The sequence below is a fragment of the Neovison vison genome, chromosome 10, assembly GCF_020171115.1.
Source record: "Neovison vison isolate M4711 chromosome 10, ASM_NN_V1, whole genome shotgun sequence".
NCBI classification, from domain to species: Eukaryota; Metazoa; Chordata; class Mammalia; order Carnivora; family Mustelidae; genus Neogale; species Neogale vison.
Window position 1 is genome coordinate 5,483,133 of NC_058100.1, and position 16,773 is coordinate 5,499,905.

Sequence of the window (16,773 nt, forward strand, 5' to 3'; positions counted from 1 at the left end):
CACTAGGAGAAAGCTTCAGGCTAGAGCTGAGCATTCTGACCAAAACATTTAATTAACAAAAAAATATTACAACAGCAGAGAAAATAATAATAATAACAATAAAGAGAAATTAGGAGAAGTGGGAGTCAGGGTAGAAAAAAATGCAAAGGCCTTGGTCCCTAGGAGACCAACACTCCCGCTGAGCTGGACTTAGCCCCGGCCCCTTCGGAGCTCTCCTTGGCTGCCGGCTTCTCATCTTCCCCCACCAGACGAATGTTGTGCTTTTCCCGGAATTCATTTAATTCTCTTCCCTTTGCCTGAAGCTGCTGTGTAAGTGCCTCAATGATCTTCTGTATCTAGAGGGCAAGCGACAGGGATTACAGAAGAGGATTTTAGCACTCCCTGCCCCTGGCTGGGATGGGAGTGGCTGGGGACTGACAGAAGGATAATACCTCTGGCCTCACCAAATATTGACAGGAGAGCCCAGACCCTGAAAGTCTGCCTCTCTCAAAAAAGCAAAAGTGATTTATAAACTTTAATGTACGTAAGAACCACTTGGGCTGTGGCTGTTTTTAAAACGCCACTCCATGGGGCACCCGGCTGGCTTGTTGGTAAAGCATATGACTCCTGATCTCAGGCTGTGGGTTCAAGCCCCACGCTGGGCACAGAGATTACTTAAAAAAAAAAAAAAAAAGCCACTCCACAGGCCCCACCTCTAATTGTCCTGAATCAGTGGGTCCAGAAATGATGTAAAAATATCATTTTTTAAAAAAGATTTTAATTTATTTATTTGAGAGAGAGAGGGAGAGAGAGAGTGAGAGAGCATGAGAAGCGAGAAAGTCAGAGTGAGAAGCAGACGCCCCGTGGAGATGGGAGCCGGATGCCTCCATCCTAGGACTCCAGAATCATGACCTGAGCCGAAGGCAGTTGCTTAACCAACTGAGCCACCCAGGTGCCCCAGGAAGCTGCATTTATTTTTTAATTTTTATTTTTTTAAAGGTTTTATTTATTTATTTGACAGAGATCACAAGTAGGCAGAGTGTCAGGCAGAGAGGGGGTGGGGAAGCAGGCTCCCTGATCCCCAAAAAGGCCGATGCAGGGCTCGATCCGAGGACTCTGGGATCATGACCTGAGCTGAAGGCAGAGGCTTTAACCCACTGAGCCAGGCGCCCCAGGAAGCAGCATTTTAGACGGTTGTCCAGAGGACCCGGATGCAGGCATCCACGGACTACACTGGGAGAAACACGGCTCTCGCCGCCTCCTCTCCCTCAGCTCAGCCAGATCCCGGGGCGCAGGGTGAGAGGCTGGCAGCGCGCACTACTGCCTAGTGCCGTCTGAGTCTAGACTTGGAGCATCCTAACAAGCGCAGGCCGATAGGCTGCTTACATGGTCTTCAACAGGGGCTCCTACCTGCTCGCCTGCACCCGGCTCCCCTCCCGCGCCCCTCGGGCGGCCCGCTCACCTGCTCCTTGTTGTTCTCCAGGGCCGGCAGCACCTCTTTGACCGTCCGCTCCACCAGCACGCCTCCCACCATGCGGTAGCACTTGCGGGCCTCATCCACCTCCTTCAGGGTGTCGATCACCAAGCTGCGGGGTGGGTGGGGGGAGCGGGCAGCTCTGAGCAGTCGGCCCACCCCGCGGCGACCGCCCGGCCCACTCTCCCGTCGCTGGCTGCTCCCCCACCTCCTCACCTGTGCTCGTTCAACTCCATCTCCAGCTCGGCGGCTTTGGACGCCAGCCCCCGCTGCTCCTGCCGAAGGCGGTTGAAGCCAGCGATCACCTTAGAAGAGGAGAAAGTGAAATGAGAGAGGAGACGGCGGACATGGCAGAGGCTCCAGCAAAACACAGAAGGGAAGCTCTGGACACTACCTCGGAAAAGAGGTAGAATCCAAGTCTGTGATTGCTGCCGTTAATCTGTCTGAATTCCACTCTCCATGCTTCCGGAGAGCCCACTGTGACTGCGAACTTGCCCGCCCCTCCTGCAGCTTCCAGGTGGTGAGGGACAGGCGCAGGTGCTGCAGATGGGGGGTGCGGGGAGGAGAGCTCCCCCAGGAGCTCGGACTCGCAGGGAGAGAAGGCTGTGACCAAAGGCTCCATAGTGAGGAACTCTCGTCGTAACCCTCGTTCGGGTCTGCCCAGGGGAACTGCCCTTCCTGAGCTAGGGGGCTGCTTGTGGGGCTACTGGTCACAGGACCCATGCTCCCTGGCCACGGGGGTGGCGACGTATCCTATACCAGAGCTTCTGGACAGGAACTGATGGGGGACAGACAAACAGGTCGGGAAGACAGCAGGCGCGAAGACAGCTGTCGCACACAGATGATCCTCGGTCCCTCTTCCTGAAATCCCCAAAGCTGACCCAGTTCTTGGACCTCTCTTTTCATTGTGTTCAATTCTCTGAAAGACCCACTAGCCTTCCAAAATACTGCTTAAAAAGAAACCCAAAAAGTTGGCCAGAGTCTGTTTCTGTAGCCTAGAAACCCTCACTAACACAGGCTCGTGGAGACGCACTGCCCTCCCTGAAGCCTGCAGGATGAGATACGGGGGGAGAAAGGGGTGCAGGGAAGGCGCAGGAAGTCGCGTATGTAAAAGCCAGAGGAATAATCCCCGCCAGCTTCTTGCTCCCCAGAAAGGGAGCAGGGAATTAAAACGGCGTGAAAACCTGACGGGGCACCACGATCGCCATCCCCGTGACTCTCGGTACAGGGCTCTGAGGATGCTTTGGCGAGAGTATCACATGAAAGGCAAAAATGTAATGAGGGCAGAAAATTATAGGGGTGGGTGGGATGGGAGGGGAAAAAAGAGAAGGAAAACCTGGGGCCCGGAGACAAAAGGCCAGGTTTCGGGTTCTGTCTCTGCCACATACCAGCTCTATGGCCTCAGACACTCTACTGTATGGCTCTCAACCCTGGCTACTCGTCAGCATCCCCAGGGGAGTGGAAAGTGTGAAAAGGGGCGCCTCTGGACATTTACACAATCACTGGGTGAGGCCCAGTCTTCAGTATTTCTTTCTTTCTTTTCTTTTCGTTCTTTTTTTTTTTTTTTAAAGATCTTATTTACTTATTTTTAGAGAAAGAGAGAGAGAGACGGCCACACGCATGCAGGGGCAGGGCAGAGGCAAAGAGAGAATCCCAAGCTGACTGCACTGAGCCCGGAGCCTGGGGCTCCATCCCATGATCCTGAGATCCTGACCTGAGCCGAAATCAAGAGTGTGAGGAGTGGGACACTACCCTGCCCCAGACCTCGGTATTTGTCAAAGCCCTCCCACATAACCGTAATGTGCAGCCAGAACGGAGAACCGCGGCTTACCCGCTCTGAGCCTACTCTATTGAGTAGGCACACGGGACCTACTCTATTGAGCTCGAGTATGAAAGGGCTCTGTACGCAGTGAAGTACATCCACTACTATCACGGCCCTCTCTCCAAACCCCCACGGCCCCAGCTCCAGCCCCCGCCCTGGCTCCACCACCTGAACTGCTGCCGGAGCCTGCTCTCCTACTCACATCATGTCCAAGCTCACCACCACCAAGGACCAACCACCTGAACCTCACTAGTACCTTCTATCTCTAGCTCTCCCTGCAAGGCTCATCTACAGCTAGTAAGATCCTAATGGCCACCCCGACATCCTTCTACTGCTCAAAAAGCCAAGGAACGGGTCTGACGAGGACCCTTGCCACTCGAGTGGCGAGTTGCCTTCTCCCGGCCCCCACCTGTCCATCTCCCTCCCCTCCGTCCACTCATTCCAACAGATGCCTTGAAAATCTAAATCCTCTATAAGCCTCTCTCCCTTCACCTCCACTGCCTATAGCAAACTATTCCATTTATAGTTAGCTTTTTCTCCGCTGTCAGTATTACAGATCAAAATAATTTTACCTATGAAAATTCCATAACTAAACCAGATTCTAGGTGCTCCCCTAGCACCCCAATGACCCACTCTTCTGGACGAATGTTGTTAAATACACCAATGAAATCAGCTGAAGAGTCTAAGATTTCTGAGGCCTGAACTTATTTTCCTTAATAATTAGTAAGAATCGGGGTGCCTGGACGGCTCAGTGGGTTGAGCCTCTGCCTTCGGCTTGGGTCATGATCCCAGTGTCCTGGGATCAAGCCCCAAATCGGGCTCTCTGCTCAACAGGGAGCCTTCTTCCCCCTCTCTCTCTGCCTGCCTCTCTGCCTACTTGTGATTTCTGTCTGTCAAATAAATAAGTAAATAAATAAAACCTTAAAAAATGTATTAGTAAGAATCTACTTCTCAACTACCAATTTAACATAACTAAAGGCAAAAGAGATATTTTTTTTAATTCCAATTTTTCTTCAAACATTCTTGCCAATCAACAACCCCTATTTCCTCCTGGTCCAGTTTATGAACCTGTAATCAAATGTCAAACTAGAATAAATCTATTTAAAATGTTTGAGTTATCCACAGTTACTATGGAAAATTTCAGCCATTGATGCCCTTAAAGAAAATGAAATCTCTTAGCAGCTGACTGTAACCGAACTGGAAATTAGATGCCAAATAAACTGGTATTAACGTGCCATCTCTGGGCTCTGCCCCATAATGAAGACAGAGGCTATGATGCAGCCCCACATTCTTCCTGTTAAAATACAACTTTTCTTTTTTTTTAAGATTTTATTTATTTATTTGACAGAGCAAGAGAGATCTCAAGTAGGCAGAGAATAAGGGGGAAGCAAGCTCACTGCCGAGCAGAGAGCCTGATGCGGGGCTCCATCCCAGGACCCTGAGATCATGACTGAGCCGAAGGCAGAGGCTTATTAACCCACTGAGCCACCCAGGCGCCCCAAAATACAACTTTTCTAATGATCTTCTCCCCTAGGGCTAGATTTAAATTTCCTTCTCTTTCCCTTATTCCTGTTCTCCTGAAGTTGTCTGCTATAATCAGGGATGGCCAGGTTACTGCTGATTCTCTCCGCCCTACTCAACTCATCATCTTACATGTAAACCTCCCTACTGAGAAAGAATCCAATTAAATTAAAATACCAGCTGTTTATTCTATTCAAAAGTAACTTCAATCCTGGTAACAGAACTCTTCACATTCTCCTAACTGGAACGTACAAACAATTTCACACGGGACAAGGTTTTCCTTTTTATCCCCCCAGCTTTACTGAGATGTAACTGCCACATGACATTGTGTAAGTTTAAGGCATACAAGATTATGATTTGTGTACATACTGTGAAATGATAGCCAAAATAAGATTAGTCAACACATCCCATGTTATCCCCTTCCATGTGCTCACATATAAATGCGCATCATGTCCGGACGGTTCAGTCAGTTCAGTGTCTGCCTCTTGATTTGGGCCCAGGGTCATAAGGGTCACAAGACAGAGCCCCATGTCAGGTTCTGTGCTGAGTGTGGAGCCTGCTTAGGGTTCTCTCTCCCACTCGCCCTGCCCCTCCTCCTCACTCCGAGTGTATGTGGGACCTGCTCTCTAAAAATATATAATAATAATAATAATAAAAGCATATTAGGGCATCTGGGTGGTTCAGGGGGTTAAGTGTCTGCCTTCAGCTCAGGTCATAATCCCAGGGTCTTGGGATCGAGTCCTGCTTTGAGCCCCACATAGGGTGCTCTGCTTAGCGGGGAGCCTGCTCCTCTCTACCCCTACTTGTGTTCTCTCATTCTCTGTCAAATAAATAAAATCTTTTTATTTATTTTTTTTTAAGATTTTATTTATTTATTTGACAGAGAGAAATCACAAGTAGGCAGAGAGGCAGGCAGAGAGAGAGAGGAGGAAGCAGGCTCCCTGCTGAGCAGAGAGCCCGATGCGGGACTCGATCCCAGGACCCTGAGATCATGAACTGAGCCGAAGGCAGCGGCTTAACCCACTGAGCCACCCAGGCGCCCAATAAAATCTTTTTAAAAAATTAAAAATATCAATCTCCCTGCTCAGCAAAGAGTCTGCTTCTCCCTCTGACCCTTCCCCTCTCATGCTCTCTCTCAAATATAAATACAATCTTTAAAAAAAAAAAGGAAAAAAAAAACTAAAAATAAAATATATCAATTCCTTAAATTTTTGTTTAAAGATTTTATTTACTTATTTGAGAGAGAGAAAATGAGAGACAGCCTAAGTAGAGGTGGAGGGCTGAGGGAGAAGCAGACTCCCCGCTGAGCAGGGAGCCCAACACGGGACTTGATCCCAGGACCCTGGATCACAACCTCAGCCAAAGGCAGATGCTTAACCAACTGAGCCACCCAGGTGCCCCCCGCTAAATTTTTTTGGTAGAAAATTTTTCCAATTCTCTTGTGTTCCTAATTTTCAACCATGCAGCCTGCCTTCTAAGCTTTACTGTTAACCTTTTTTGAATTTTTAAATATGCAAATACAACCTCTTTTTAAATGCCTATTTTTGCCACGGTCCTACAGTAATATACCTTCCTCCCACAGTTTGTAAGTAAAAGAGCACCACTATCTGCCAAGCACTCTACTCCTCTTTATCTCACTTAATTCTAAAATAAAAACACATTAGAAGACATGTACTTCACTTTACAGCTCAGCAGACCGAGGCTGGTGGGGTGTGGGTAAGAAAATAACACAGTGAACCAGTGCTTCCACCCAGGTTTGTTGAACTCTAAGAATCCCTTTTCTACTAATGTATTTTTACCGGCTTGTCATATTATCACCTCTCATTAAGGTCAAACTGGGTGGGGGAAGGGGGGCGGCAGGCACTGGCCAGCTCAGTCAGAAAAGCCTAAGACTCTTGATCTCAGGGTTGTGAGTTCCAGTCCCTTCTGGATGTAGAGATTAGTGAAAAAAGAAAATCTTAAAAAAATATATCAAGGGCGCCTGGATGGCTCAGTCGGTTAAGTAGTTGACTTCAGCTCAGGTCATGAACCTCGGGACCCAGCAGGCGCTGTGCTCAGTGGGGAGTCTGTTTTTCCCACTCCCTTTGCCCTACCCCTGCTCATGCTTTCTCTCTCTCTCTCTCTCTCTCTAATAAATAAATAAATAAAATCTTTAAAAAAAAAAAAAAAAGTCAAACTATTTTCGTTTGATTTATGTTCCCCCCTCTCTCTCTCTCTCTCTTTTTTAATTTAATCAGTACCATATAGTGTTGGTAAATTCAGGAAAAATCTGTAATCATTAGCTATACCTCCAAAATGTCCTTTGGCCTGCTTACATACATGATGTTTACTCTTATTGGGTTCAGTGAGGAACAGAACAATAGGTCAAGAATTATGACTAGATTCACCTGGAAAAGCATCTTCTGGGGTGTCACTCGCTAAATATCCTCTTTTCAGTTCAGTGCCCCCTTTCCTGACATACTCAACTATGAAGAAAATGTCTTTGACCAGAGGCTCCTGGGTGGCTCAGTTCAGAGTCTCCCTTTGGCTCAGGACATGATCTTGGAGTCCTAGGATCAAGCCCCACGTCCTCAGGCTCTTGGATCAGCTGGGAATCTGCCTGTCCCTCTCGCTCTGTATGTGCTTGTGTGTATCCACACACGCTCTTTCTCTCTAATAAAGAAATAAAATAAAATACTTTTTTAAAAAAGAAAACATCCTTGACCTTAATACTCCAACAAATAATGGTTCTCAGCCCTTCTCTTCATCTTCTTTTAGGATTATTCCGTACTCACTGCCTCCTTTCCTCACCTCCCATTCACTCCCAACCCAACTCCCAAACTGCCTTCTCTCTATCACTAGCTATTAAACTATCATTACTTAGTAAACTGTCCTCTCAAAAATCAAATGGTCTCTTACCATATTCAACAATTTTTTTCTCAATTTTCACTCTGCTTTTCTACTCTCTCTTTTTTTTTTTAAAGATTTTATTTATTTATTCGACAGACAGAGATCACAAGTAGGCAGAGAGGCAGGCGGGGGTGGAGGGGGGAAGCCGGCTCCTTGTCAAGCAGAGAACCCAATGCAAGGGCTCGATCCCAGGACCCTGAGATCATGACCTGAGCCGAAGGCAGAGGCTGGCCCTCTACTCTCTTCCTTTAAGGAGCAACACGGCAGGTGGAAATAGCCCAGACTTGGGTCCGACATGGGTTCATATCCTAGTTTTCCCTGTTGTTTGGCCAGTTACTGTTTGGCCAGTTACTAACTTTTCTCTTGGTTTCCTCATTTTTAAAATAGATCTCATATATGGATATACCATATATCCCGCATGGTATACCATCATATACCATGATGTTTCTAAACATCAGCACTACTGATATTCTGGGCAGGAGAATAATTTTTTTTTTTTTTTTTTTTTTAGAATTTATTTATTTATTTGACAGACAGAGATCACAAGTAGGCAGAGAGGCAGGCAGAGAGAGAGGAGGAAGCAGGCTCCCCGCTGAGCAGAGAGCCCGATGCGGGACTCGATCCCAGGACTCTGGGATCATGACCTAAGCCGAAGGCAGTGGCCCAACCCACTGAGCCACCCAGGCGCCAGAAGAATAATTTTTTATGGGGGGCTGTCCTGAGCAATGCAGGAGATACAGCAAGCTCTCTGCTTCTACCCACTGAGAGCCAGAAGCAGCTCCTACTTGTGACAACAAAAAACATCTCCAAGATTACCACATTTCTTCAGGCGCGAAGTCAAAGCTGAGAACCACTGCCTCAGGATAACAAGGAGAACTAAACTGAGGGAACATGTCCAGTGCACAATACAAGGAAGGCTCTCTTCTCTCTTTTATTTATTTTTAAGATTTTATTTATTTATTTGACAGACAGAGATTACAAGTAGGCAGAGAGGCAGGCAGAGAGAGAGAGAGAGAGAGAATGAGAGAGAGAGAGAGGAGGAAGCAAGCTCCCTGTTGAGCAGAGAGCCCGATGTGGGATCTCGGGATCAGGACCCTGGGATCATGACCTGAGCCGAAAGCAGAGGCTTTAACCCACTGAGCCACCCAGGCGCCCCCTCTTCTCTCTTTTAGCTTCCAGGGCCCTTCGGTTCTTTTGATCTCCCACCTCTCTTAATACTCCTTCCTGGGACGCCTGGGTGGCTCAGTTGGTTGAGCTGCTGCCTTCGGCTCAGGTCGTAATCCCAGGCTTCTGGGATAGAGTCCTGTATCTGGTTCCTAGCTCGGCGGGTTGCCTGCTTCTCTCTCCGCCTTTGCCTGCCATTCTGCCTGCTTGTGTGTGCACGCACTGTCTCTCTGATAAATAAATAAAATCTTCAAAAAAACAAAACCAAAAAACCCACTCCCTTCCTCTTTCTGAAGTTCTTCCACTCATCCCCACCATGGAGACAGGATCTAAGATTCTTTTCTTAGTACTTTCTTTATGACCTAGACCATTTCAATTGGTATCTTAGCTACTTCTAGAGCTTCAACAATTGCCTTTATTCTACTGCCTGCAAACCCAGGCCTTCTCAGAAATTCTAGACCCATACTTAAATGTTAGAAGAAGGAGCCCTGAAGTCGGTCAGAAATGGCTTCACAATCTAACCATGAGCAAGTTATCTCTTTTTCAAATCTGTTTCTTCACCAGTAACATGAGGACAGGGGCGCCTGGGGGACTCAGTGGGTTAAACCTCTGCCTTTCAGCTCAGGTCATGGTCTCAGGGCCCTGGGATGGAGCCCCGAACCGGGCTCTCTGCTCAGCAGAGAGCCTGCTACCTCCCGCCACCCCACCTGCCTCTCTGCCTACTTGTGATCTCTCTCTTTCAAATAAATAAGTAAAAAATCTAAAACAAACAAAAAACATAAAGGAGGGGGAGAAACCTCCTTTGGAGTGTATCAAAGGATATACTCCAAAATGGTAATAGTAGTTAATTTTGGATTCGAGGATCATGGGCAATTTATTTCTTATTTTGTACTTTTTCCTGTGTTTTCTACATTTCCACAAAGAACATGCCTTATTTTATGTAACAGAAAAATAACAACAGCATACCAGACATCCTTCTGTGACTCCCTCACCGCTTACATTAAAAAGTTCCAAATTCTTTGTCATGCAAAGATTCAGCTTGCTTTAAGCACAGCTTTCTTATACCTCATGATTTAGCTAAACTAACCAGTCCCTGTACTTCGCATCAGCCTGTGCTTTCCCTAGCTCTCCTCTTATCCTATTCCCTAATATCCTATTTCCATTACCACCTGTTCAAATCTATCCAATCCTTCAGGCTTAGCTCAAACATCTCTAAAAGGATCATGTATAAATGGGAAAGTATGTCTGTCTGATTCTCAAATCACTCCCTCAGTTGAAAGCCCTGCTCTTCCAGTTACAGACTCCGGGTAAGTTAAAGTGTCTGAAATGCAAATGTCCTTATCTATAAAGGGAGGACAATATAACCTGCTCCAAATAGCAGTAATTAAATAACAGATCAAAAAACAAGTAAAGTACCTAGTACAGCGTGTTACTTCCTTCCATCTTGTTTATAAGGGACACATGCAGCTCACATTTGCAGGAGTGATAAATGTGTGTGTGCGTGTGTGTGTGTGTGTGTGTGTTTATTTTTTTAAGAAGTCATCTCTAGGCCCAACATGGGGCTTGAACTCACCACCCTACGATCGAGAATCACATGCACTACCTACTGAGCCAGCCAGACACCCCAATAAATCTTTTATCTTTTACCCAGTGTTCTCTCTGGAACACAAAGGCCACAGAACATTAAGCAAAACAGCCTCAGAACTCAATTATCACAACTGCTCAATTTCTTTTGAGGGCTTCCCTTTCTCCATAATCCTTAAATATTGGTTCCACCCTTCTTCTGCTTCTTTTTTCACTTTCTGTACAAAGCCTAGATGATTTTGCCCATAACCATGACTTTGTCTACCATCCATAAGCTTAAAATTCTCTAATCTATATCTCTGACTCAGATTTCTGTAACTCAAGATTTATAAGTCAGGGGTGCCTGGGTGGCTCAGTGGGTTAAGCCTCTGCCTTCGGCTCAGGTCATAATCTCAGGGTCCTGGGATCGAGCCCCACATCAGGCTCTCTGCTCAGCAGGGAGCCTGCTTCCCCCTCTCTCTGCCTGCTGCTCTGCCTACTTGTGATCTCATTCTCTCTGTGTCAAATAAATAAATAAAATCTTAAAAAAAAAAAAAAGATTTATACGTTAAATTGACTACTAAAATATCTCCACTTGAATGTCCTACAAGAAACCCAAACTCAGGGGCGCCTGGGTGGTTCAGTGGGTTAAGCCTTGGCCTTCGGCTCAGGTCATGATCTCAGGATTCTGGGATCAAGCCCCGTATCCGGATCTCTTCTCAGCAGGGAGCCTGCTTCCCCCCCATCTCTGTCTGCCTGCCTCTCTGCCTACTTGTGCTTCTCTCTGTCAAATAAATAAATAAAATCTTAAAAAACAAACAAACAAAAACAAAACCCAAACTCAAAACCCCAAACTAAACTTACTTCCCCACCCCCACCCCGACATTTCCTATCCGCCTACATTCCCTATGACACCCGCATCCATCAAAGACAGAAATCTGAGAAACGTCCTAGATTCCTATCCCTTTTTCTTCGCACTGAAGGTCTGCATTCCATCCTATATTTTAAGTCTGTCTACCTGCACCCTAAACACGCCAGGCAAGTTCATGCCTCAGTGATTTTAAGTACATGAGTCCCTCTACCCAGGAAATTCTCTACTTCCTTCTTTGCTTGACTAACTTCTCTCATCCTTTAGAATTGAATTGAAGGATTATCTCTTCCAGAAAAACAAACACACTCTATTCCAGTCACCGTGCAAAAACACTTTGCATGCATTTCTTGTCTAATAATCCAAACAGTGATGAGATATGCACCATTATATTTTTACAGGAGGGCAAGGTGAGAGAAGTAAGTCATGGAAGGTCATCTACACATAATAAATAGTAGATATCTGATTCAAACACACATCTGCCAAACCTCAGTGCACTTCTTACGCTCTTAGCCACCCCACTATACCACAGCTCCCGTTTCCCACCCACTCCTCAAATCCCATAACCTCCTGCTTAGTTAGACAGTCCCTTTTCTAGCTGGCATAAAGAGGGGCCTGTGCAGAATATTGTACATCTCTGCTGTTTGGTTTCTCTTTTCTCAAATGAGTCTGTGAGCGATCCTGAAAACAAGGCCTACTTCATGTATCTGCTTCCCTGTACCAAGCAGAGGGCCTAGCACATAGTAGAGCCTCAGAAAATATTGGGTTCCTTCTCCCTTCCCTTCCACCACAACTCCCCACCCCGGAGGGCAGAAACTATGCACAAAATCCTCCACAAAATCCCACCGCACTTTGTACCTGTTAGGACACTCTTCCTCTGCCCCATGTTAGCATTTTGTACGTCTTATTTTACGATGAGCTCCTTGACTGCATGTGGCAATTCGAAAAATCTTTATGTAGATGGCTTTGCCTGTAGTAACTGCTCAACAAATAACTGGTAAGTGAGCCTGTAATTAAAAGAGCTGTTCCATTTTCCTTTCTATCATGTAGATTTCTTCCCACCTCTATTCAACACTAGCCCCACCACTGGCAAACCATGGCTCCCACGCCACAAAAGGCTTTCTGAGTTATTTATCAAAGGTCTCCCGATGCTAGACACTGGGGGAAATGCAAACTCGGGTTAGAAAAGGGTTTCTGGTCGCTAAAGAAATTCAATCTAATAATGACTTGCGAGTCAAAATAGTATGGAACACTACACTGTTCAAGTATGTGAGTCACGTGGCTCTGCAGAGGGAGGGCGACTGTCAACGTGGTTTCAGGGTCACGTAACAGACCACACAACCAGCCCGTTGACGAGTCCCCCGGGATTCGTTACGAGCTGCCTGGCTCAGCCTATCCGGTTTGAGGGTGCGGAGAAATGGGGAAAGCGACGACCTATCTCCCCTCACCACTGTGCGTCCTCCCACACCCCGCATCTCCGGGCTCTGGGCCTCCTGCCGGCTCACCCAACACCCCAAGGGAGGCGTGGCCTTCACCTACCAACCCTCCGGCTCTCTCCCGGGGGGCTCGGCCAGCTCCTCCAAGGACCCTCCCCTCTCTAGGCGGCCTCGCAAAGGTGGGACCGGGGCGAGGCCTGCACCAGCCACAGGCTCCCCCCTCTCCCCGCATCGACTCCGGAGCCGGCTCGGTTTTCCTCCTTCGCGTTCTCCGCTCCTCACCTGCTCTGCCGACACCGCCCCTTTGCCCGCGCCGCTACCGCTGCTCTTGCCGGTGCGACCGCTGCTCTCCGCCATCTTCGTCGCCTGCTGGGCTTCCGGCGTGCGCGGCCCCGCCCCGCCGTGCGTCACATCCGGCCTGGGAGTTACCGCCCACTCGCCCGGGTGCCTGTGCCTCCAGGCTGCGGTTCGGTTCGGGTCCTGCGGATGGTTGTGGACGAAACTTCATGTAGGACCTGCTGCCTATTCCGCCGGCCGCGGTGAATTCCGCCTGCAGTGCTTTAACTTGTGCCACAGAGACACTGCCCCTGGGAGAGGCGGAAAGGACGGGTTAACCGGAGCGTGGGGACGCGGGTTGGGATGTGCGTGGGTGCCAGTGCCCTCTGCCCTCCACGGGTGGCGGGGAACCGGGGAAGGTGAACTTCCGCTCCGAGATGGCGGGGTGAGGGGTGGAATATGCTTGGAGCAGCAAAGCTCTGCAGGTGCGCAGGCGAGGAGAGAGGCTGGGAAAAAAAGCGAGGAAGTTTCTTGAGACTTGAACCGCGGATGCGTTCCGCTTGGGAACAGGGCTTCAGTCTAGTACAGATCCCTGGAGGTCCAGGTACTCAGGCGCCGAGCAAAGCCCTTTCCTCCATCTTCCCACTTTATGATCTCTTCCTGTAGCCCATAATTACTCACACTAAAGAGGGTTTTGAAGACTTGGGGGGTTTTACTAGGAGGGCCCTGATTCAGCCTCACAGTATGAAGAGAGAGGTCAGAGAATCCTAGAAATACACTGCTTGAGGGAGCGGTTGGCTTCCTGATTTCTCACCTTCCTCAGGCTGGGCTTCATCGTCAGGCCTCCTCACCAGCTCCTGTCCCTTCTTCTGTGTCCTGGACTCCGGATACCTCGACTCTCAGTACTTTGTGCACAGCCCAGGTAACATGTTTTGCTCATTCCTCAGTGCCTGTCACTTAGTAGATGCTCCAGAAATGTTTGTTAAATGAATAAAGGGTGGGAAACACGGGGGTACCAGCCATTCACAGAACATTTCATCAGTGGGTGCCCTGAGGAGAAGAAATCAAAGGGCCCTGCAGCCTTCCTGCAACCCCATTTGGGACCCTTACTATTCCATTTCCCCATTCTGGGATATCTGAGTCCTGCCTGTGCCAACTCACAGGGCCAGAGCCATGGCTATCTCCTCCTCTTCCTGGGAACTGCCGCTGGTGGCTGTGTGCCAGGTAACATCAACACCGGACAAGCAGGAGAACTTCAAAACATGCGCTGAGCTTGTTCGAGAGGCTGCGAGACTGGGTGCTTGCCTCGCCTTCCTGCCTGAAGCATTTGACTTCATTGCAAGGGACCCTGCAGAGACACTACACTTGTCTGAGCCACTGGGTGGGAACCTTTTGGGAAAATATACCCAGCTTGCCAGGTATTGGGGAAAAGGGGGAGGGAAAGATAGTTTCTCTGCTGGGCAGTGTCCCCAGATTGCCAGACAGGAGGGTAGAACATTGAGAAGAGTTGCCAGTGTTGCCTCCTCCCCCTTGCCTTCCTCCCCCACCCCCCAGGGAGTGTGGACTCTGGCTGTCCTTGGGTGGTTTCCACGAGCGAGGCCAAGACTGGGAGCAGACTCAGAAAATCTACAATTGTCACGTGCTTCTGAACGACAAGGGTGAGACTTTGTAACTCTTTAGCCATCTCTTTCCTGGCTCTTCGAGCTAAACCAACATTCTGCAGAATTGTTTCTTACCTCGGGCTGTTTTCCTCGGTCAAGAGTTTTAGGGGTGTTTGTGCTTGTGATCCTAGCTTATGAGCTAGCCCCCTGGGAGGAGAGGAACCAAGCTGGGCTTCTAGAACACCAGCACTGAGTATTCCTTCTCCCTCTTCCTCCAGGGTCAGTGGTGGCCACTTACAGGAAGACCCATCTGTGTGATGTGGAGATTCCGGGACAGGGGCCTATGCATGAGAGCGACTCTACCATTCCTGGGCCCAGTCTTGAGTCTCCTGTCAGTACACCAGCAGGCAAGGTGGGAGCTGTGAAAGGATGAGGCGGGGAAGAGGAAAACAGACGTACTTCGAAGTAGTAGAGGATGGCAAGCCCTAAGGAGTGGGGTAGGCGGCGGGTGTGCCTAGATGCTATGACAAACGGTTCAGGGGCATTAGGCTGTTTTTCATTCCAGATTGGTCTAGCTATCTGCTATGATATGCGGTTTCCGGAACTCTCTCTGGCACTGGCTCAGGCTGGAGCAGAAATACTTACCTACCCTTCAGCTTTTGGATCTGTTACAGGCCCAGCCCACTGGGAGGTAAAAGGACCCCTCTTCAAAACATAAGGGCCTTCAGGGCGCCTGGAGGGTGCAGTCGGTTGAGCATTCGAGTCTTGGTTTCAGCTCAGGTTATGATCTGGGGGTTGTGGGATCGAGCCCTGCATCGGGCTCTGCACTCAGTGCGGAGTCTGCTTGGGATTCTTTCTCCCTCTGCCCCTCCTACTTGCGCTCTCTCCCTCTCTCAAATAAATAATCCAATCTTTAAAAACAAAATGAAACAAAAAACCCAACCACACACACAAACATACAGGCCTTCTCTGAACTTCATTCTCCTCCCTTGGCCCTACCAGCTGAAGGGTTTTCTTCCCCTCTCCACCTAGTGGGAAAGTCATTCCCTAGATTGTTGCCTCTCATTATGTTGAAGAATAATTAACATAGTAAATCGTTCCCAGGCAATTATCAGAATGGTCACAACGAGTGGACTGGCGTGTAATGTTCCTCACCTATCAGTTACCCAGTAGCTGCTGCCTACCTAAGTGAACACACATCTCCCCACCCCCAGGTATTGCTGCGGGCCCGTGCCATTGAAACCCAGTGCTACGTGGTGGCGGCAGCACAGTGTGGACGCCACCATGAGAAGAGAGCAAGCTATGGCCACAGCATGGTGGTGGATCCCTGGGGAACGGTGGTGGCCCGCTGCCCTGAAGGACCAGGCCTCTGCCTTGCCCGGATCGACCTCCGTTACCTGCGGCAGTTGCGCCAACACCTGCCCGTGTTCCAGCACCGCAGGCCTGACCTCTATGGCAGTCTGGGCCACCCGCCGTCTTAAGACTTTGACTTCCGGGAGTTGAGACTCCCGCATGAGCTGGTGTGGCTGTGTCTTGAAGGCAGGACCCAGGCGTGGCTCCCCTCACCTGGAGAACCTTGCCTCTCTCCACGGGCCATAAGCTTGACTTCTTGGGAAAGAAGAAACTTTCACCTGAGCTCAGATTTCAGTTTCAGAAAGGTGGAATTTTATATAGTCACTGTTTATTTCATGAAAACTGAGGTTCTGCTGAGGGCTGAGCAGCACTGGCATTGAAAAAAATAGAATCATCATAAAGTCTGTGTCTGGACATCTCCTTTGGGAGCTCAAGGGGGAGGTGGTGCACCAGTGGGACCAGGCTCTAGCGCTAGGCCTCCTGGCTCACTCGCCATGCCTCCCTACCCACATAAAAGTGCAACACTCAGTGCATGGCCCAGCCCCGCGCTCCGAAGCTTGGGGGTGGGGGTGGGCTAGAGACTGGGGAAGGAAAGAGAAGACAGGAGGTGATTCTCAACGACTTCGTTTGCACCTGTGATGCCCTTTGCCCCAGCCAGAAGAAAGCCAAGGGGAAAGGGCTGCAGGCTACATGATTTATTTTCACTTGAACATGGAAGGGAAGTCTCACACTCCCCCTTCCCCTTCTCAGGGGGAGTGTACTTGAATCAGCACCCCCTTCTCCGTCCACCCTGTCGGGAGGGGCAACCTGGCTGACCCAGTCCTCTT

General features: G+C 48.9%; 2 protein-coding genes across 4 annotated transcripts; one reads left to right on the top strand and one right to left on the bottom strand.

Moving 5' to 3' along the window:
• Positions 1-27: 27 nt before the first annotated feature.
• PFDN2 (prefoldin subunit 2) lies at positions 28-13,082 on the bottom strand. The gene is made up of 4 exons (XM_044266716.1): positions 12,999-13,082; positions 1,670-1,758; positions 1,442-1,565; positions 28-335 (listed from the first exon to the last, which is right to left on the bottom strand). The coding sequence occupies exons 1-4, from the start codon at positions 13,071-13,073 to the stop codon at positions 159-161; spliced, it is 465 nt and encodes a 154-aa protein (XP_044122651.1). The 5' UTR covers positions 13,074-13,082; the 3' UTR covers positions 28-158.
• Positions 13,075-16,352, top strand: NIT1 (nitrilase 1). 3 transcript variants are annotated; one of them, XM_044266710.1, is made up of 7 exons: positions 13,075-13,255; positions 13,816-13,914; positions 14,156-14,410; positions 14,547-14,650; positions 14,872-15,005; positions 15,159-15,284; positions 15,808-16,352. In XM_044266710.1, exons 1-7 carry the CDS (start codon positions 13,203-13,205, stop codon positions 16,072-16,074), a joined length of 1,038 nt encoding a protein of 345 aa, XP_044122645.1. In that variant the 5' UTR covers positions 13,075-13,202; the 3' UTR covers positions 16,075-16,352. The 3 variants fall into 3 exon arrangements, with proteins under 3 accessions (XP_044122645.1, XP_044122647.1, XP_044122644.1); XM_044266712.1 differs by having other exon boundaries at positions 13,075-13,224; XM_044266709.1 differs by having other exon boundaries at positions 13,164-13,411.
• Positions 16,353-16,773: the final 421 nt, after the last annotated feature.

What these genes read in the sequence shown, in the direction of transcription:
- NIT1 (XM_044266709.1), top strand. Translation starts at nt 13,356, where the DNA reads ATGTGCGTGGGTGCCAGTGCCCTCTGCCCTCCACGGGTGGCGGGGAAC. An exon ending in GTACTTTGTGCACAGCCCAG is followed by an intron (nt 13,915 to 14,155) that starts GTAACATGTTTT and finishes GCCAACTCACAG; the next exon opens with GGCCAGAGCCATGGCTATCT. An exon ending in CAGGCCCAGCCCACTGGGAG is followed by an intron (nt 15,285 to 15,807) that starts GTAAAAGGACCC and finishes CCCCACCCCCAG; the next exon opens with GTATTGCTGCGGGCCCGTGC.
- PFDN2 (XM_044266716.1), bottom strand. Translation starts at nt 13,073, where the DNA reads ATGGCGGAGAGCAGCGGTCGCACCGGCAAGAGCAGCGGTAGCGGCGCG. An exon ending in GGGCGGTGTCGGCAGAGCAG is followed by an intron (nt 1,759 to 12,998) that starts GTGAGGAGCGGA and finishes TCCTCTTCTAAG; the next exon opens with GTGATCGCTGGCTTCAACCG. An exon ending in TGGAGAACAACAAGGAGCAG is followed by an intron (nt 336 to 1,441) that starts GTGAGCGGGCCG and finishes CTTGCCCTCTAG; the next exon opens with ATACAGAAGATCATTGAGGC.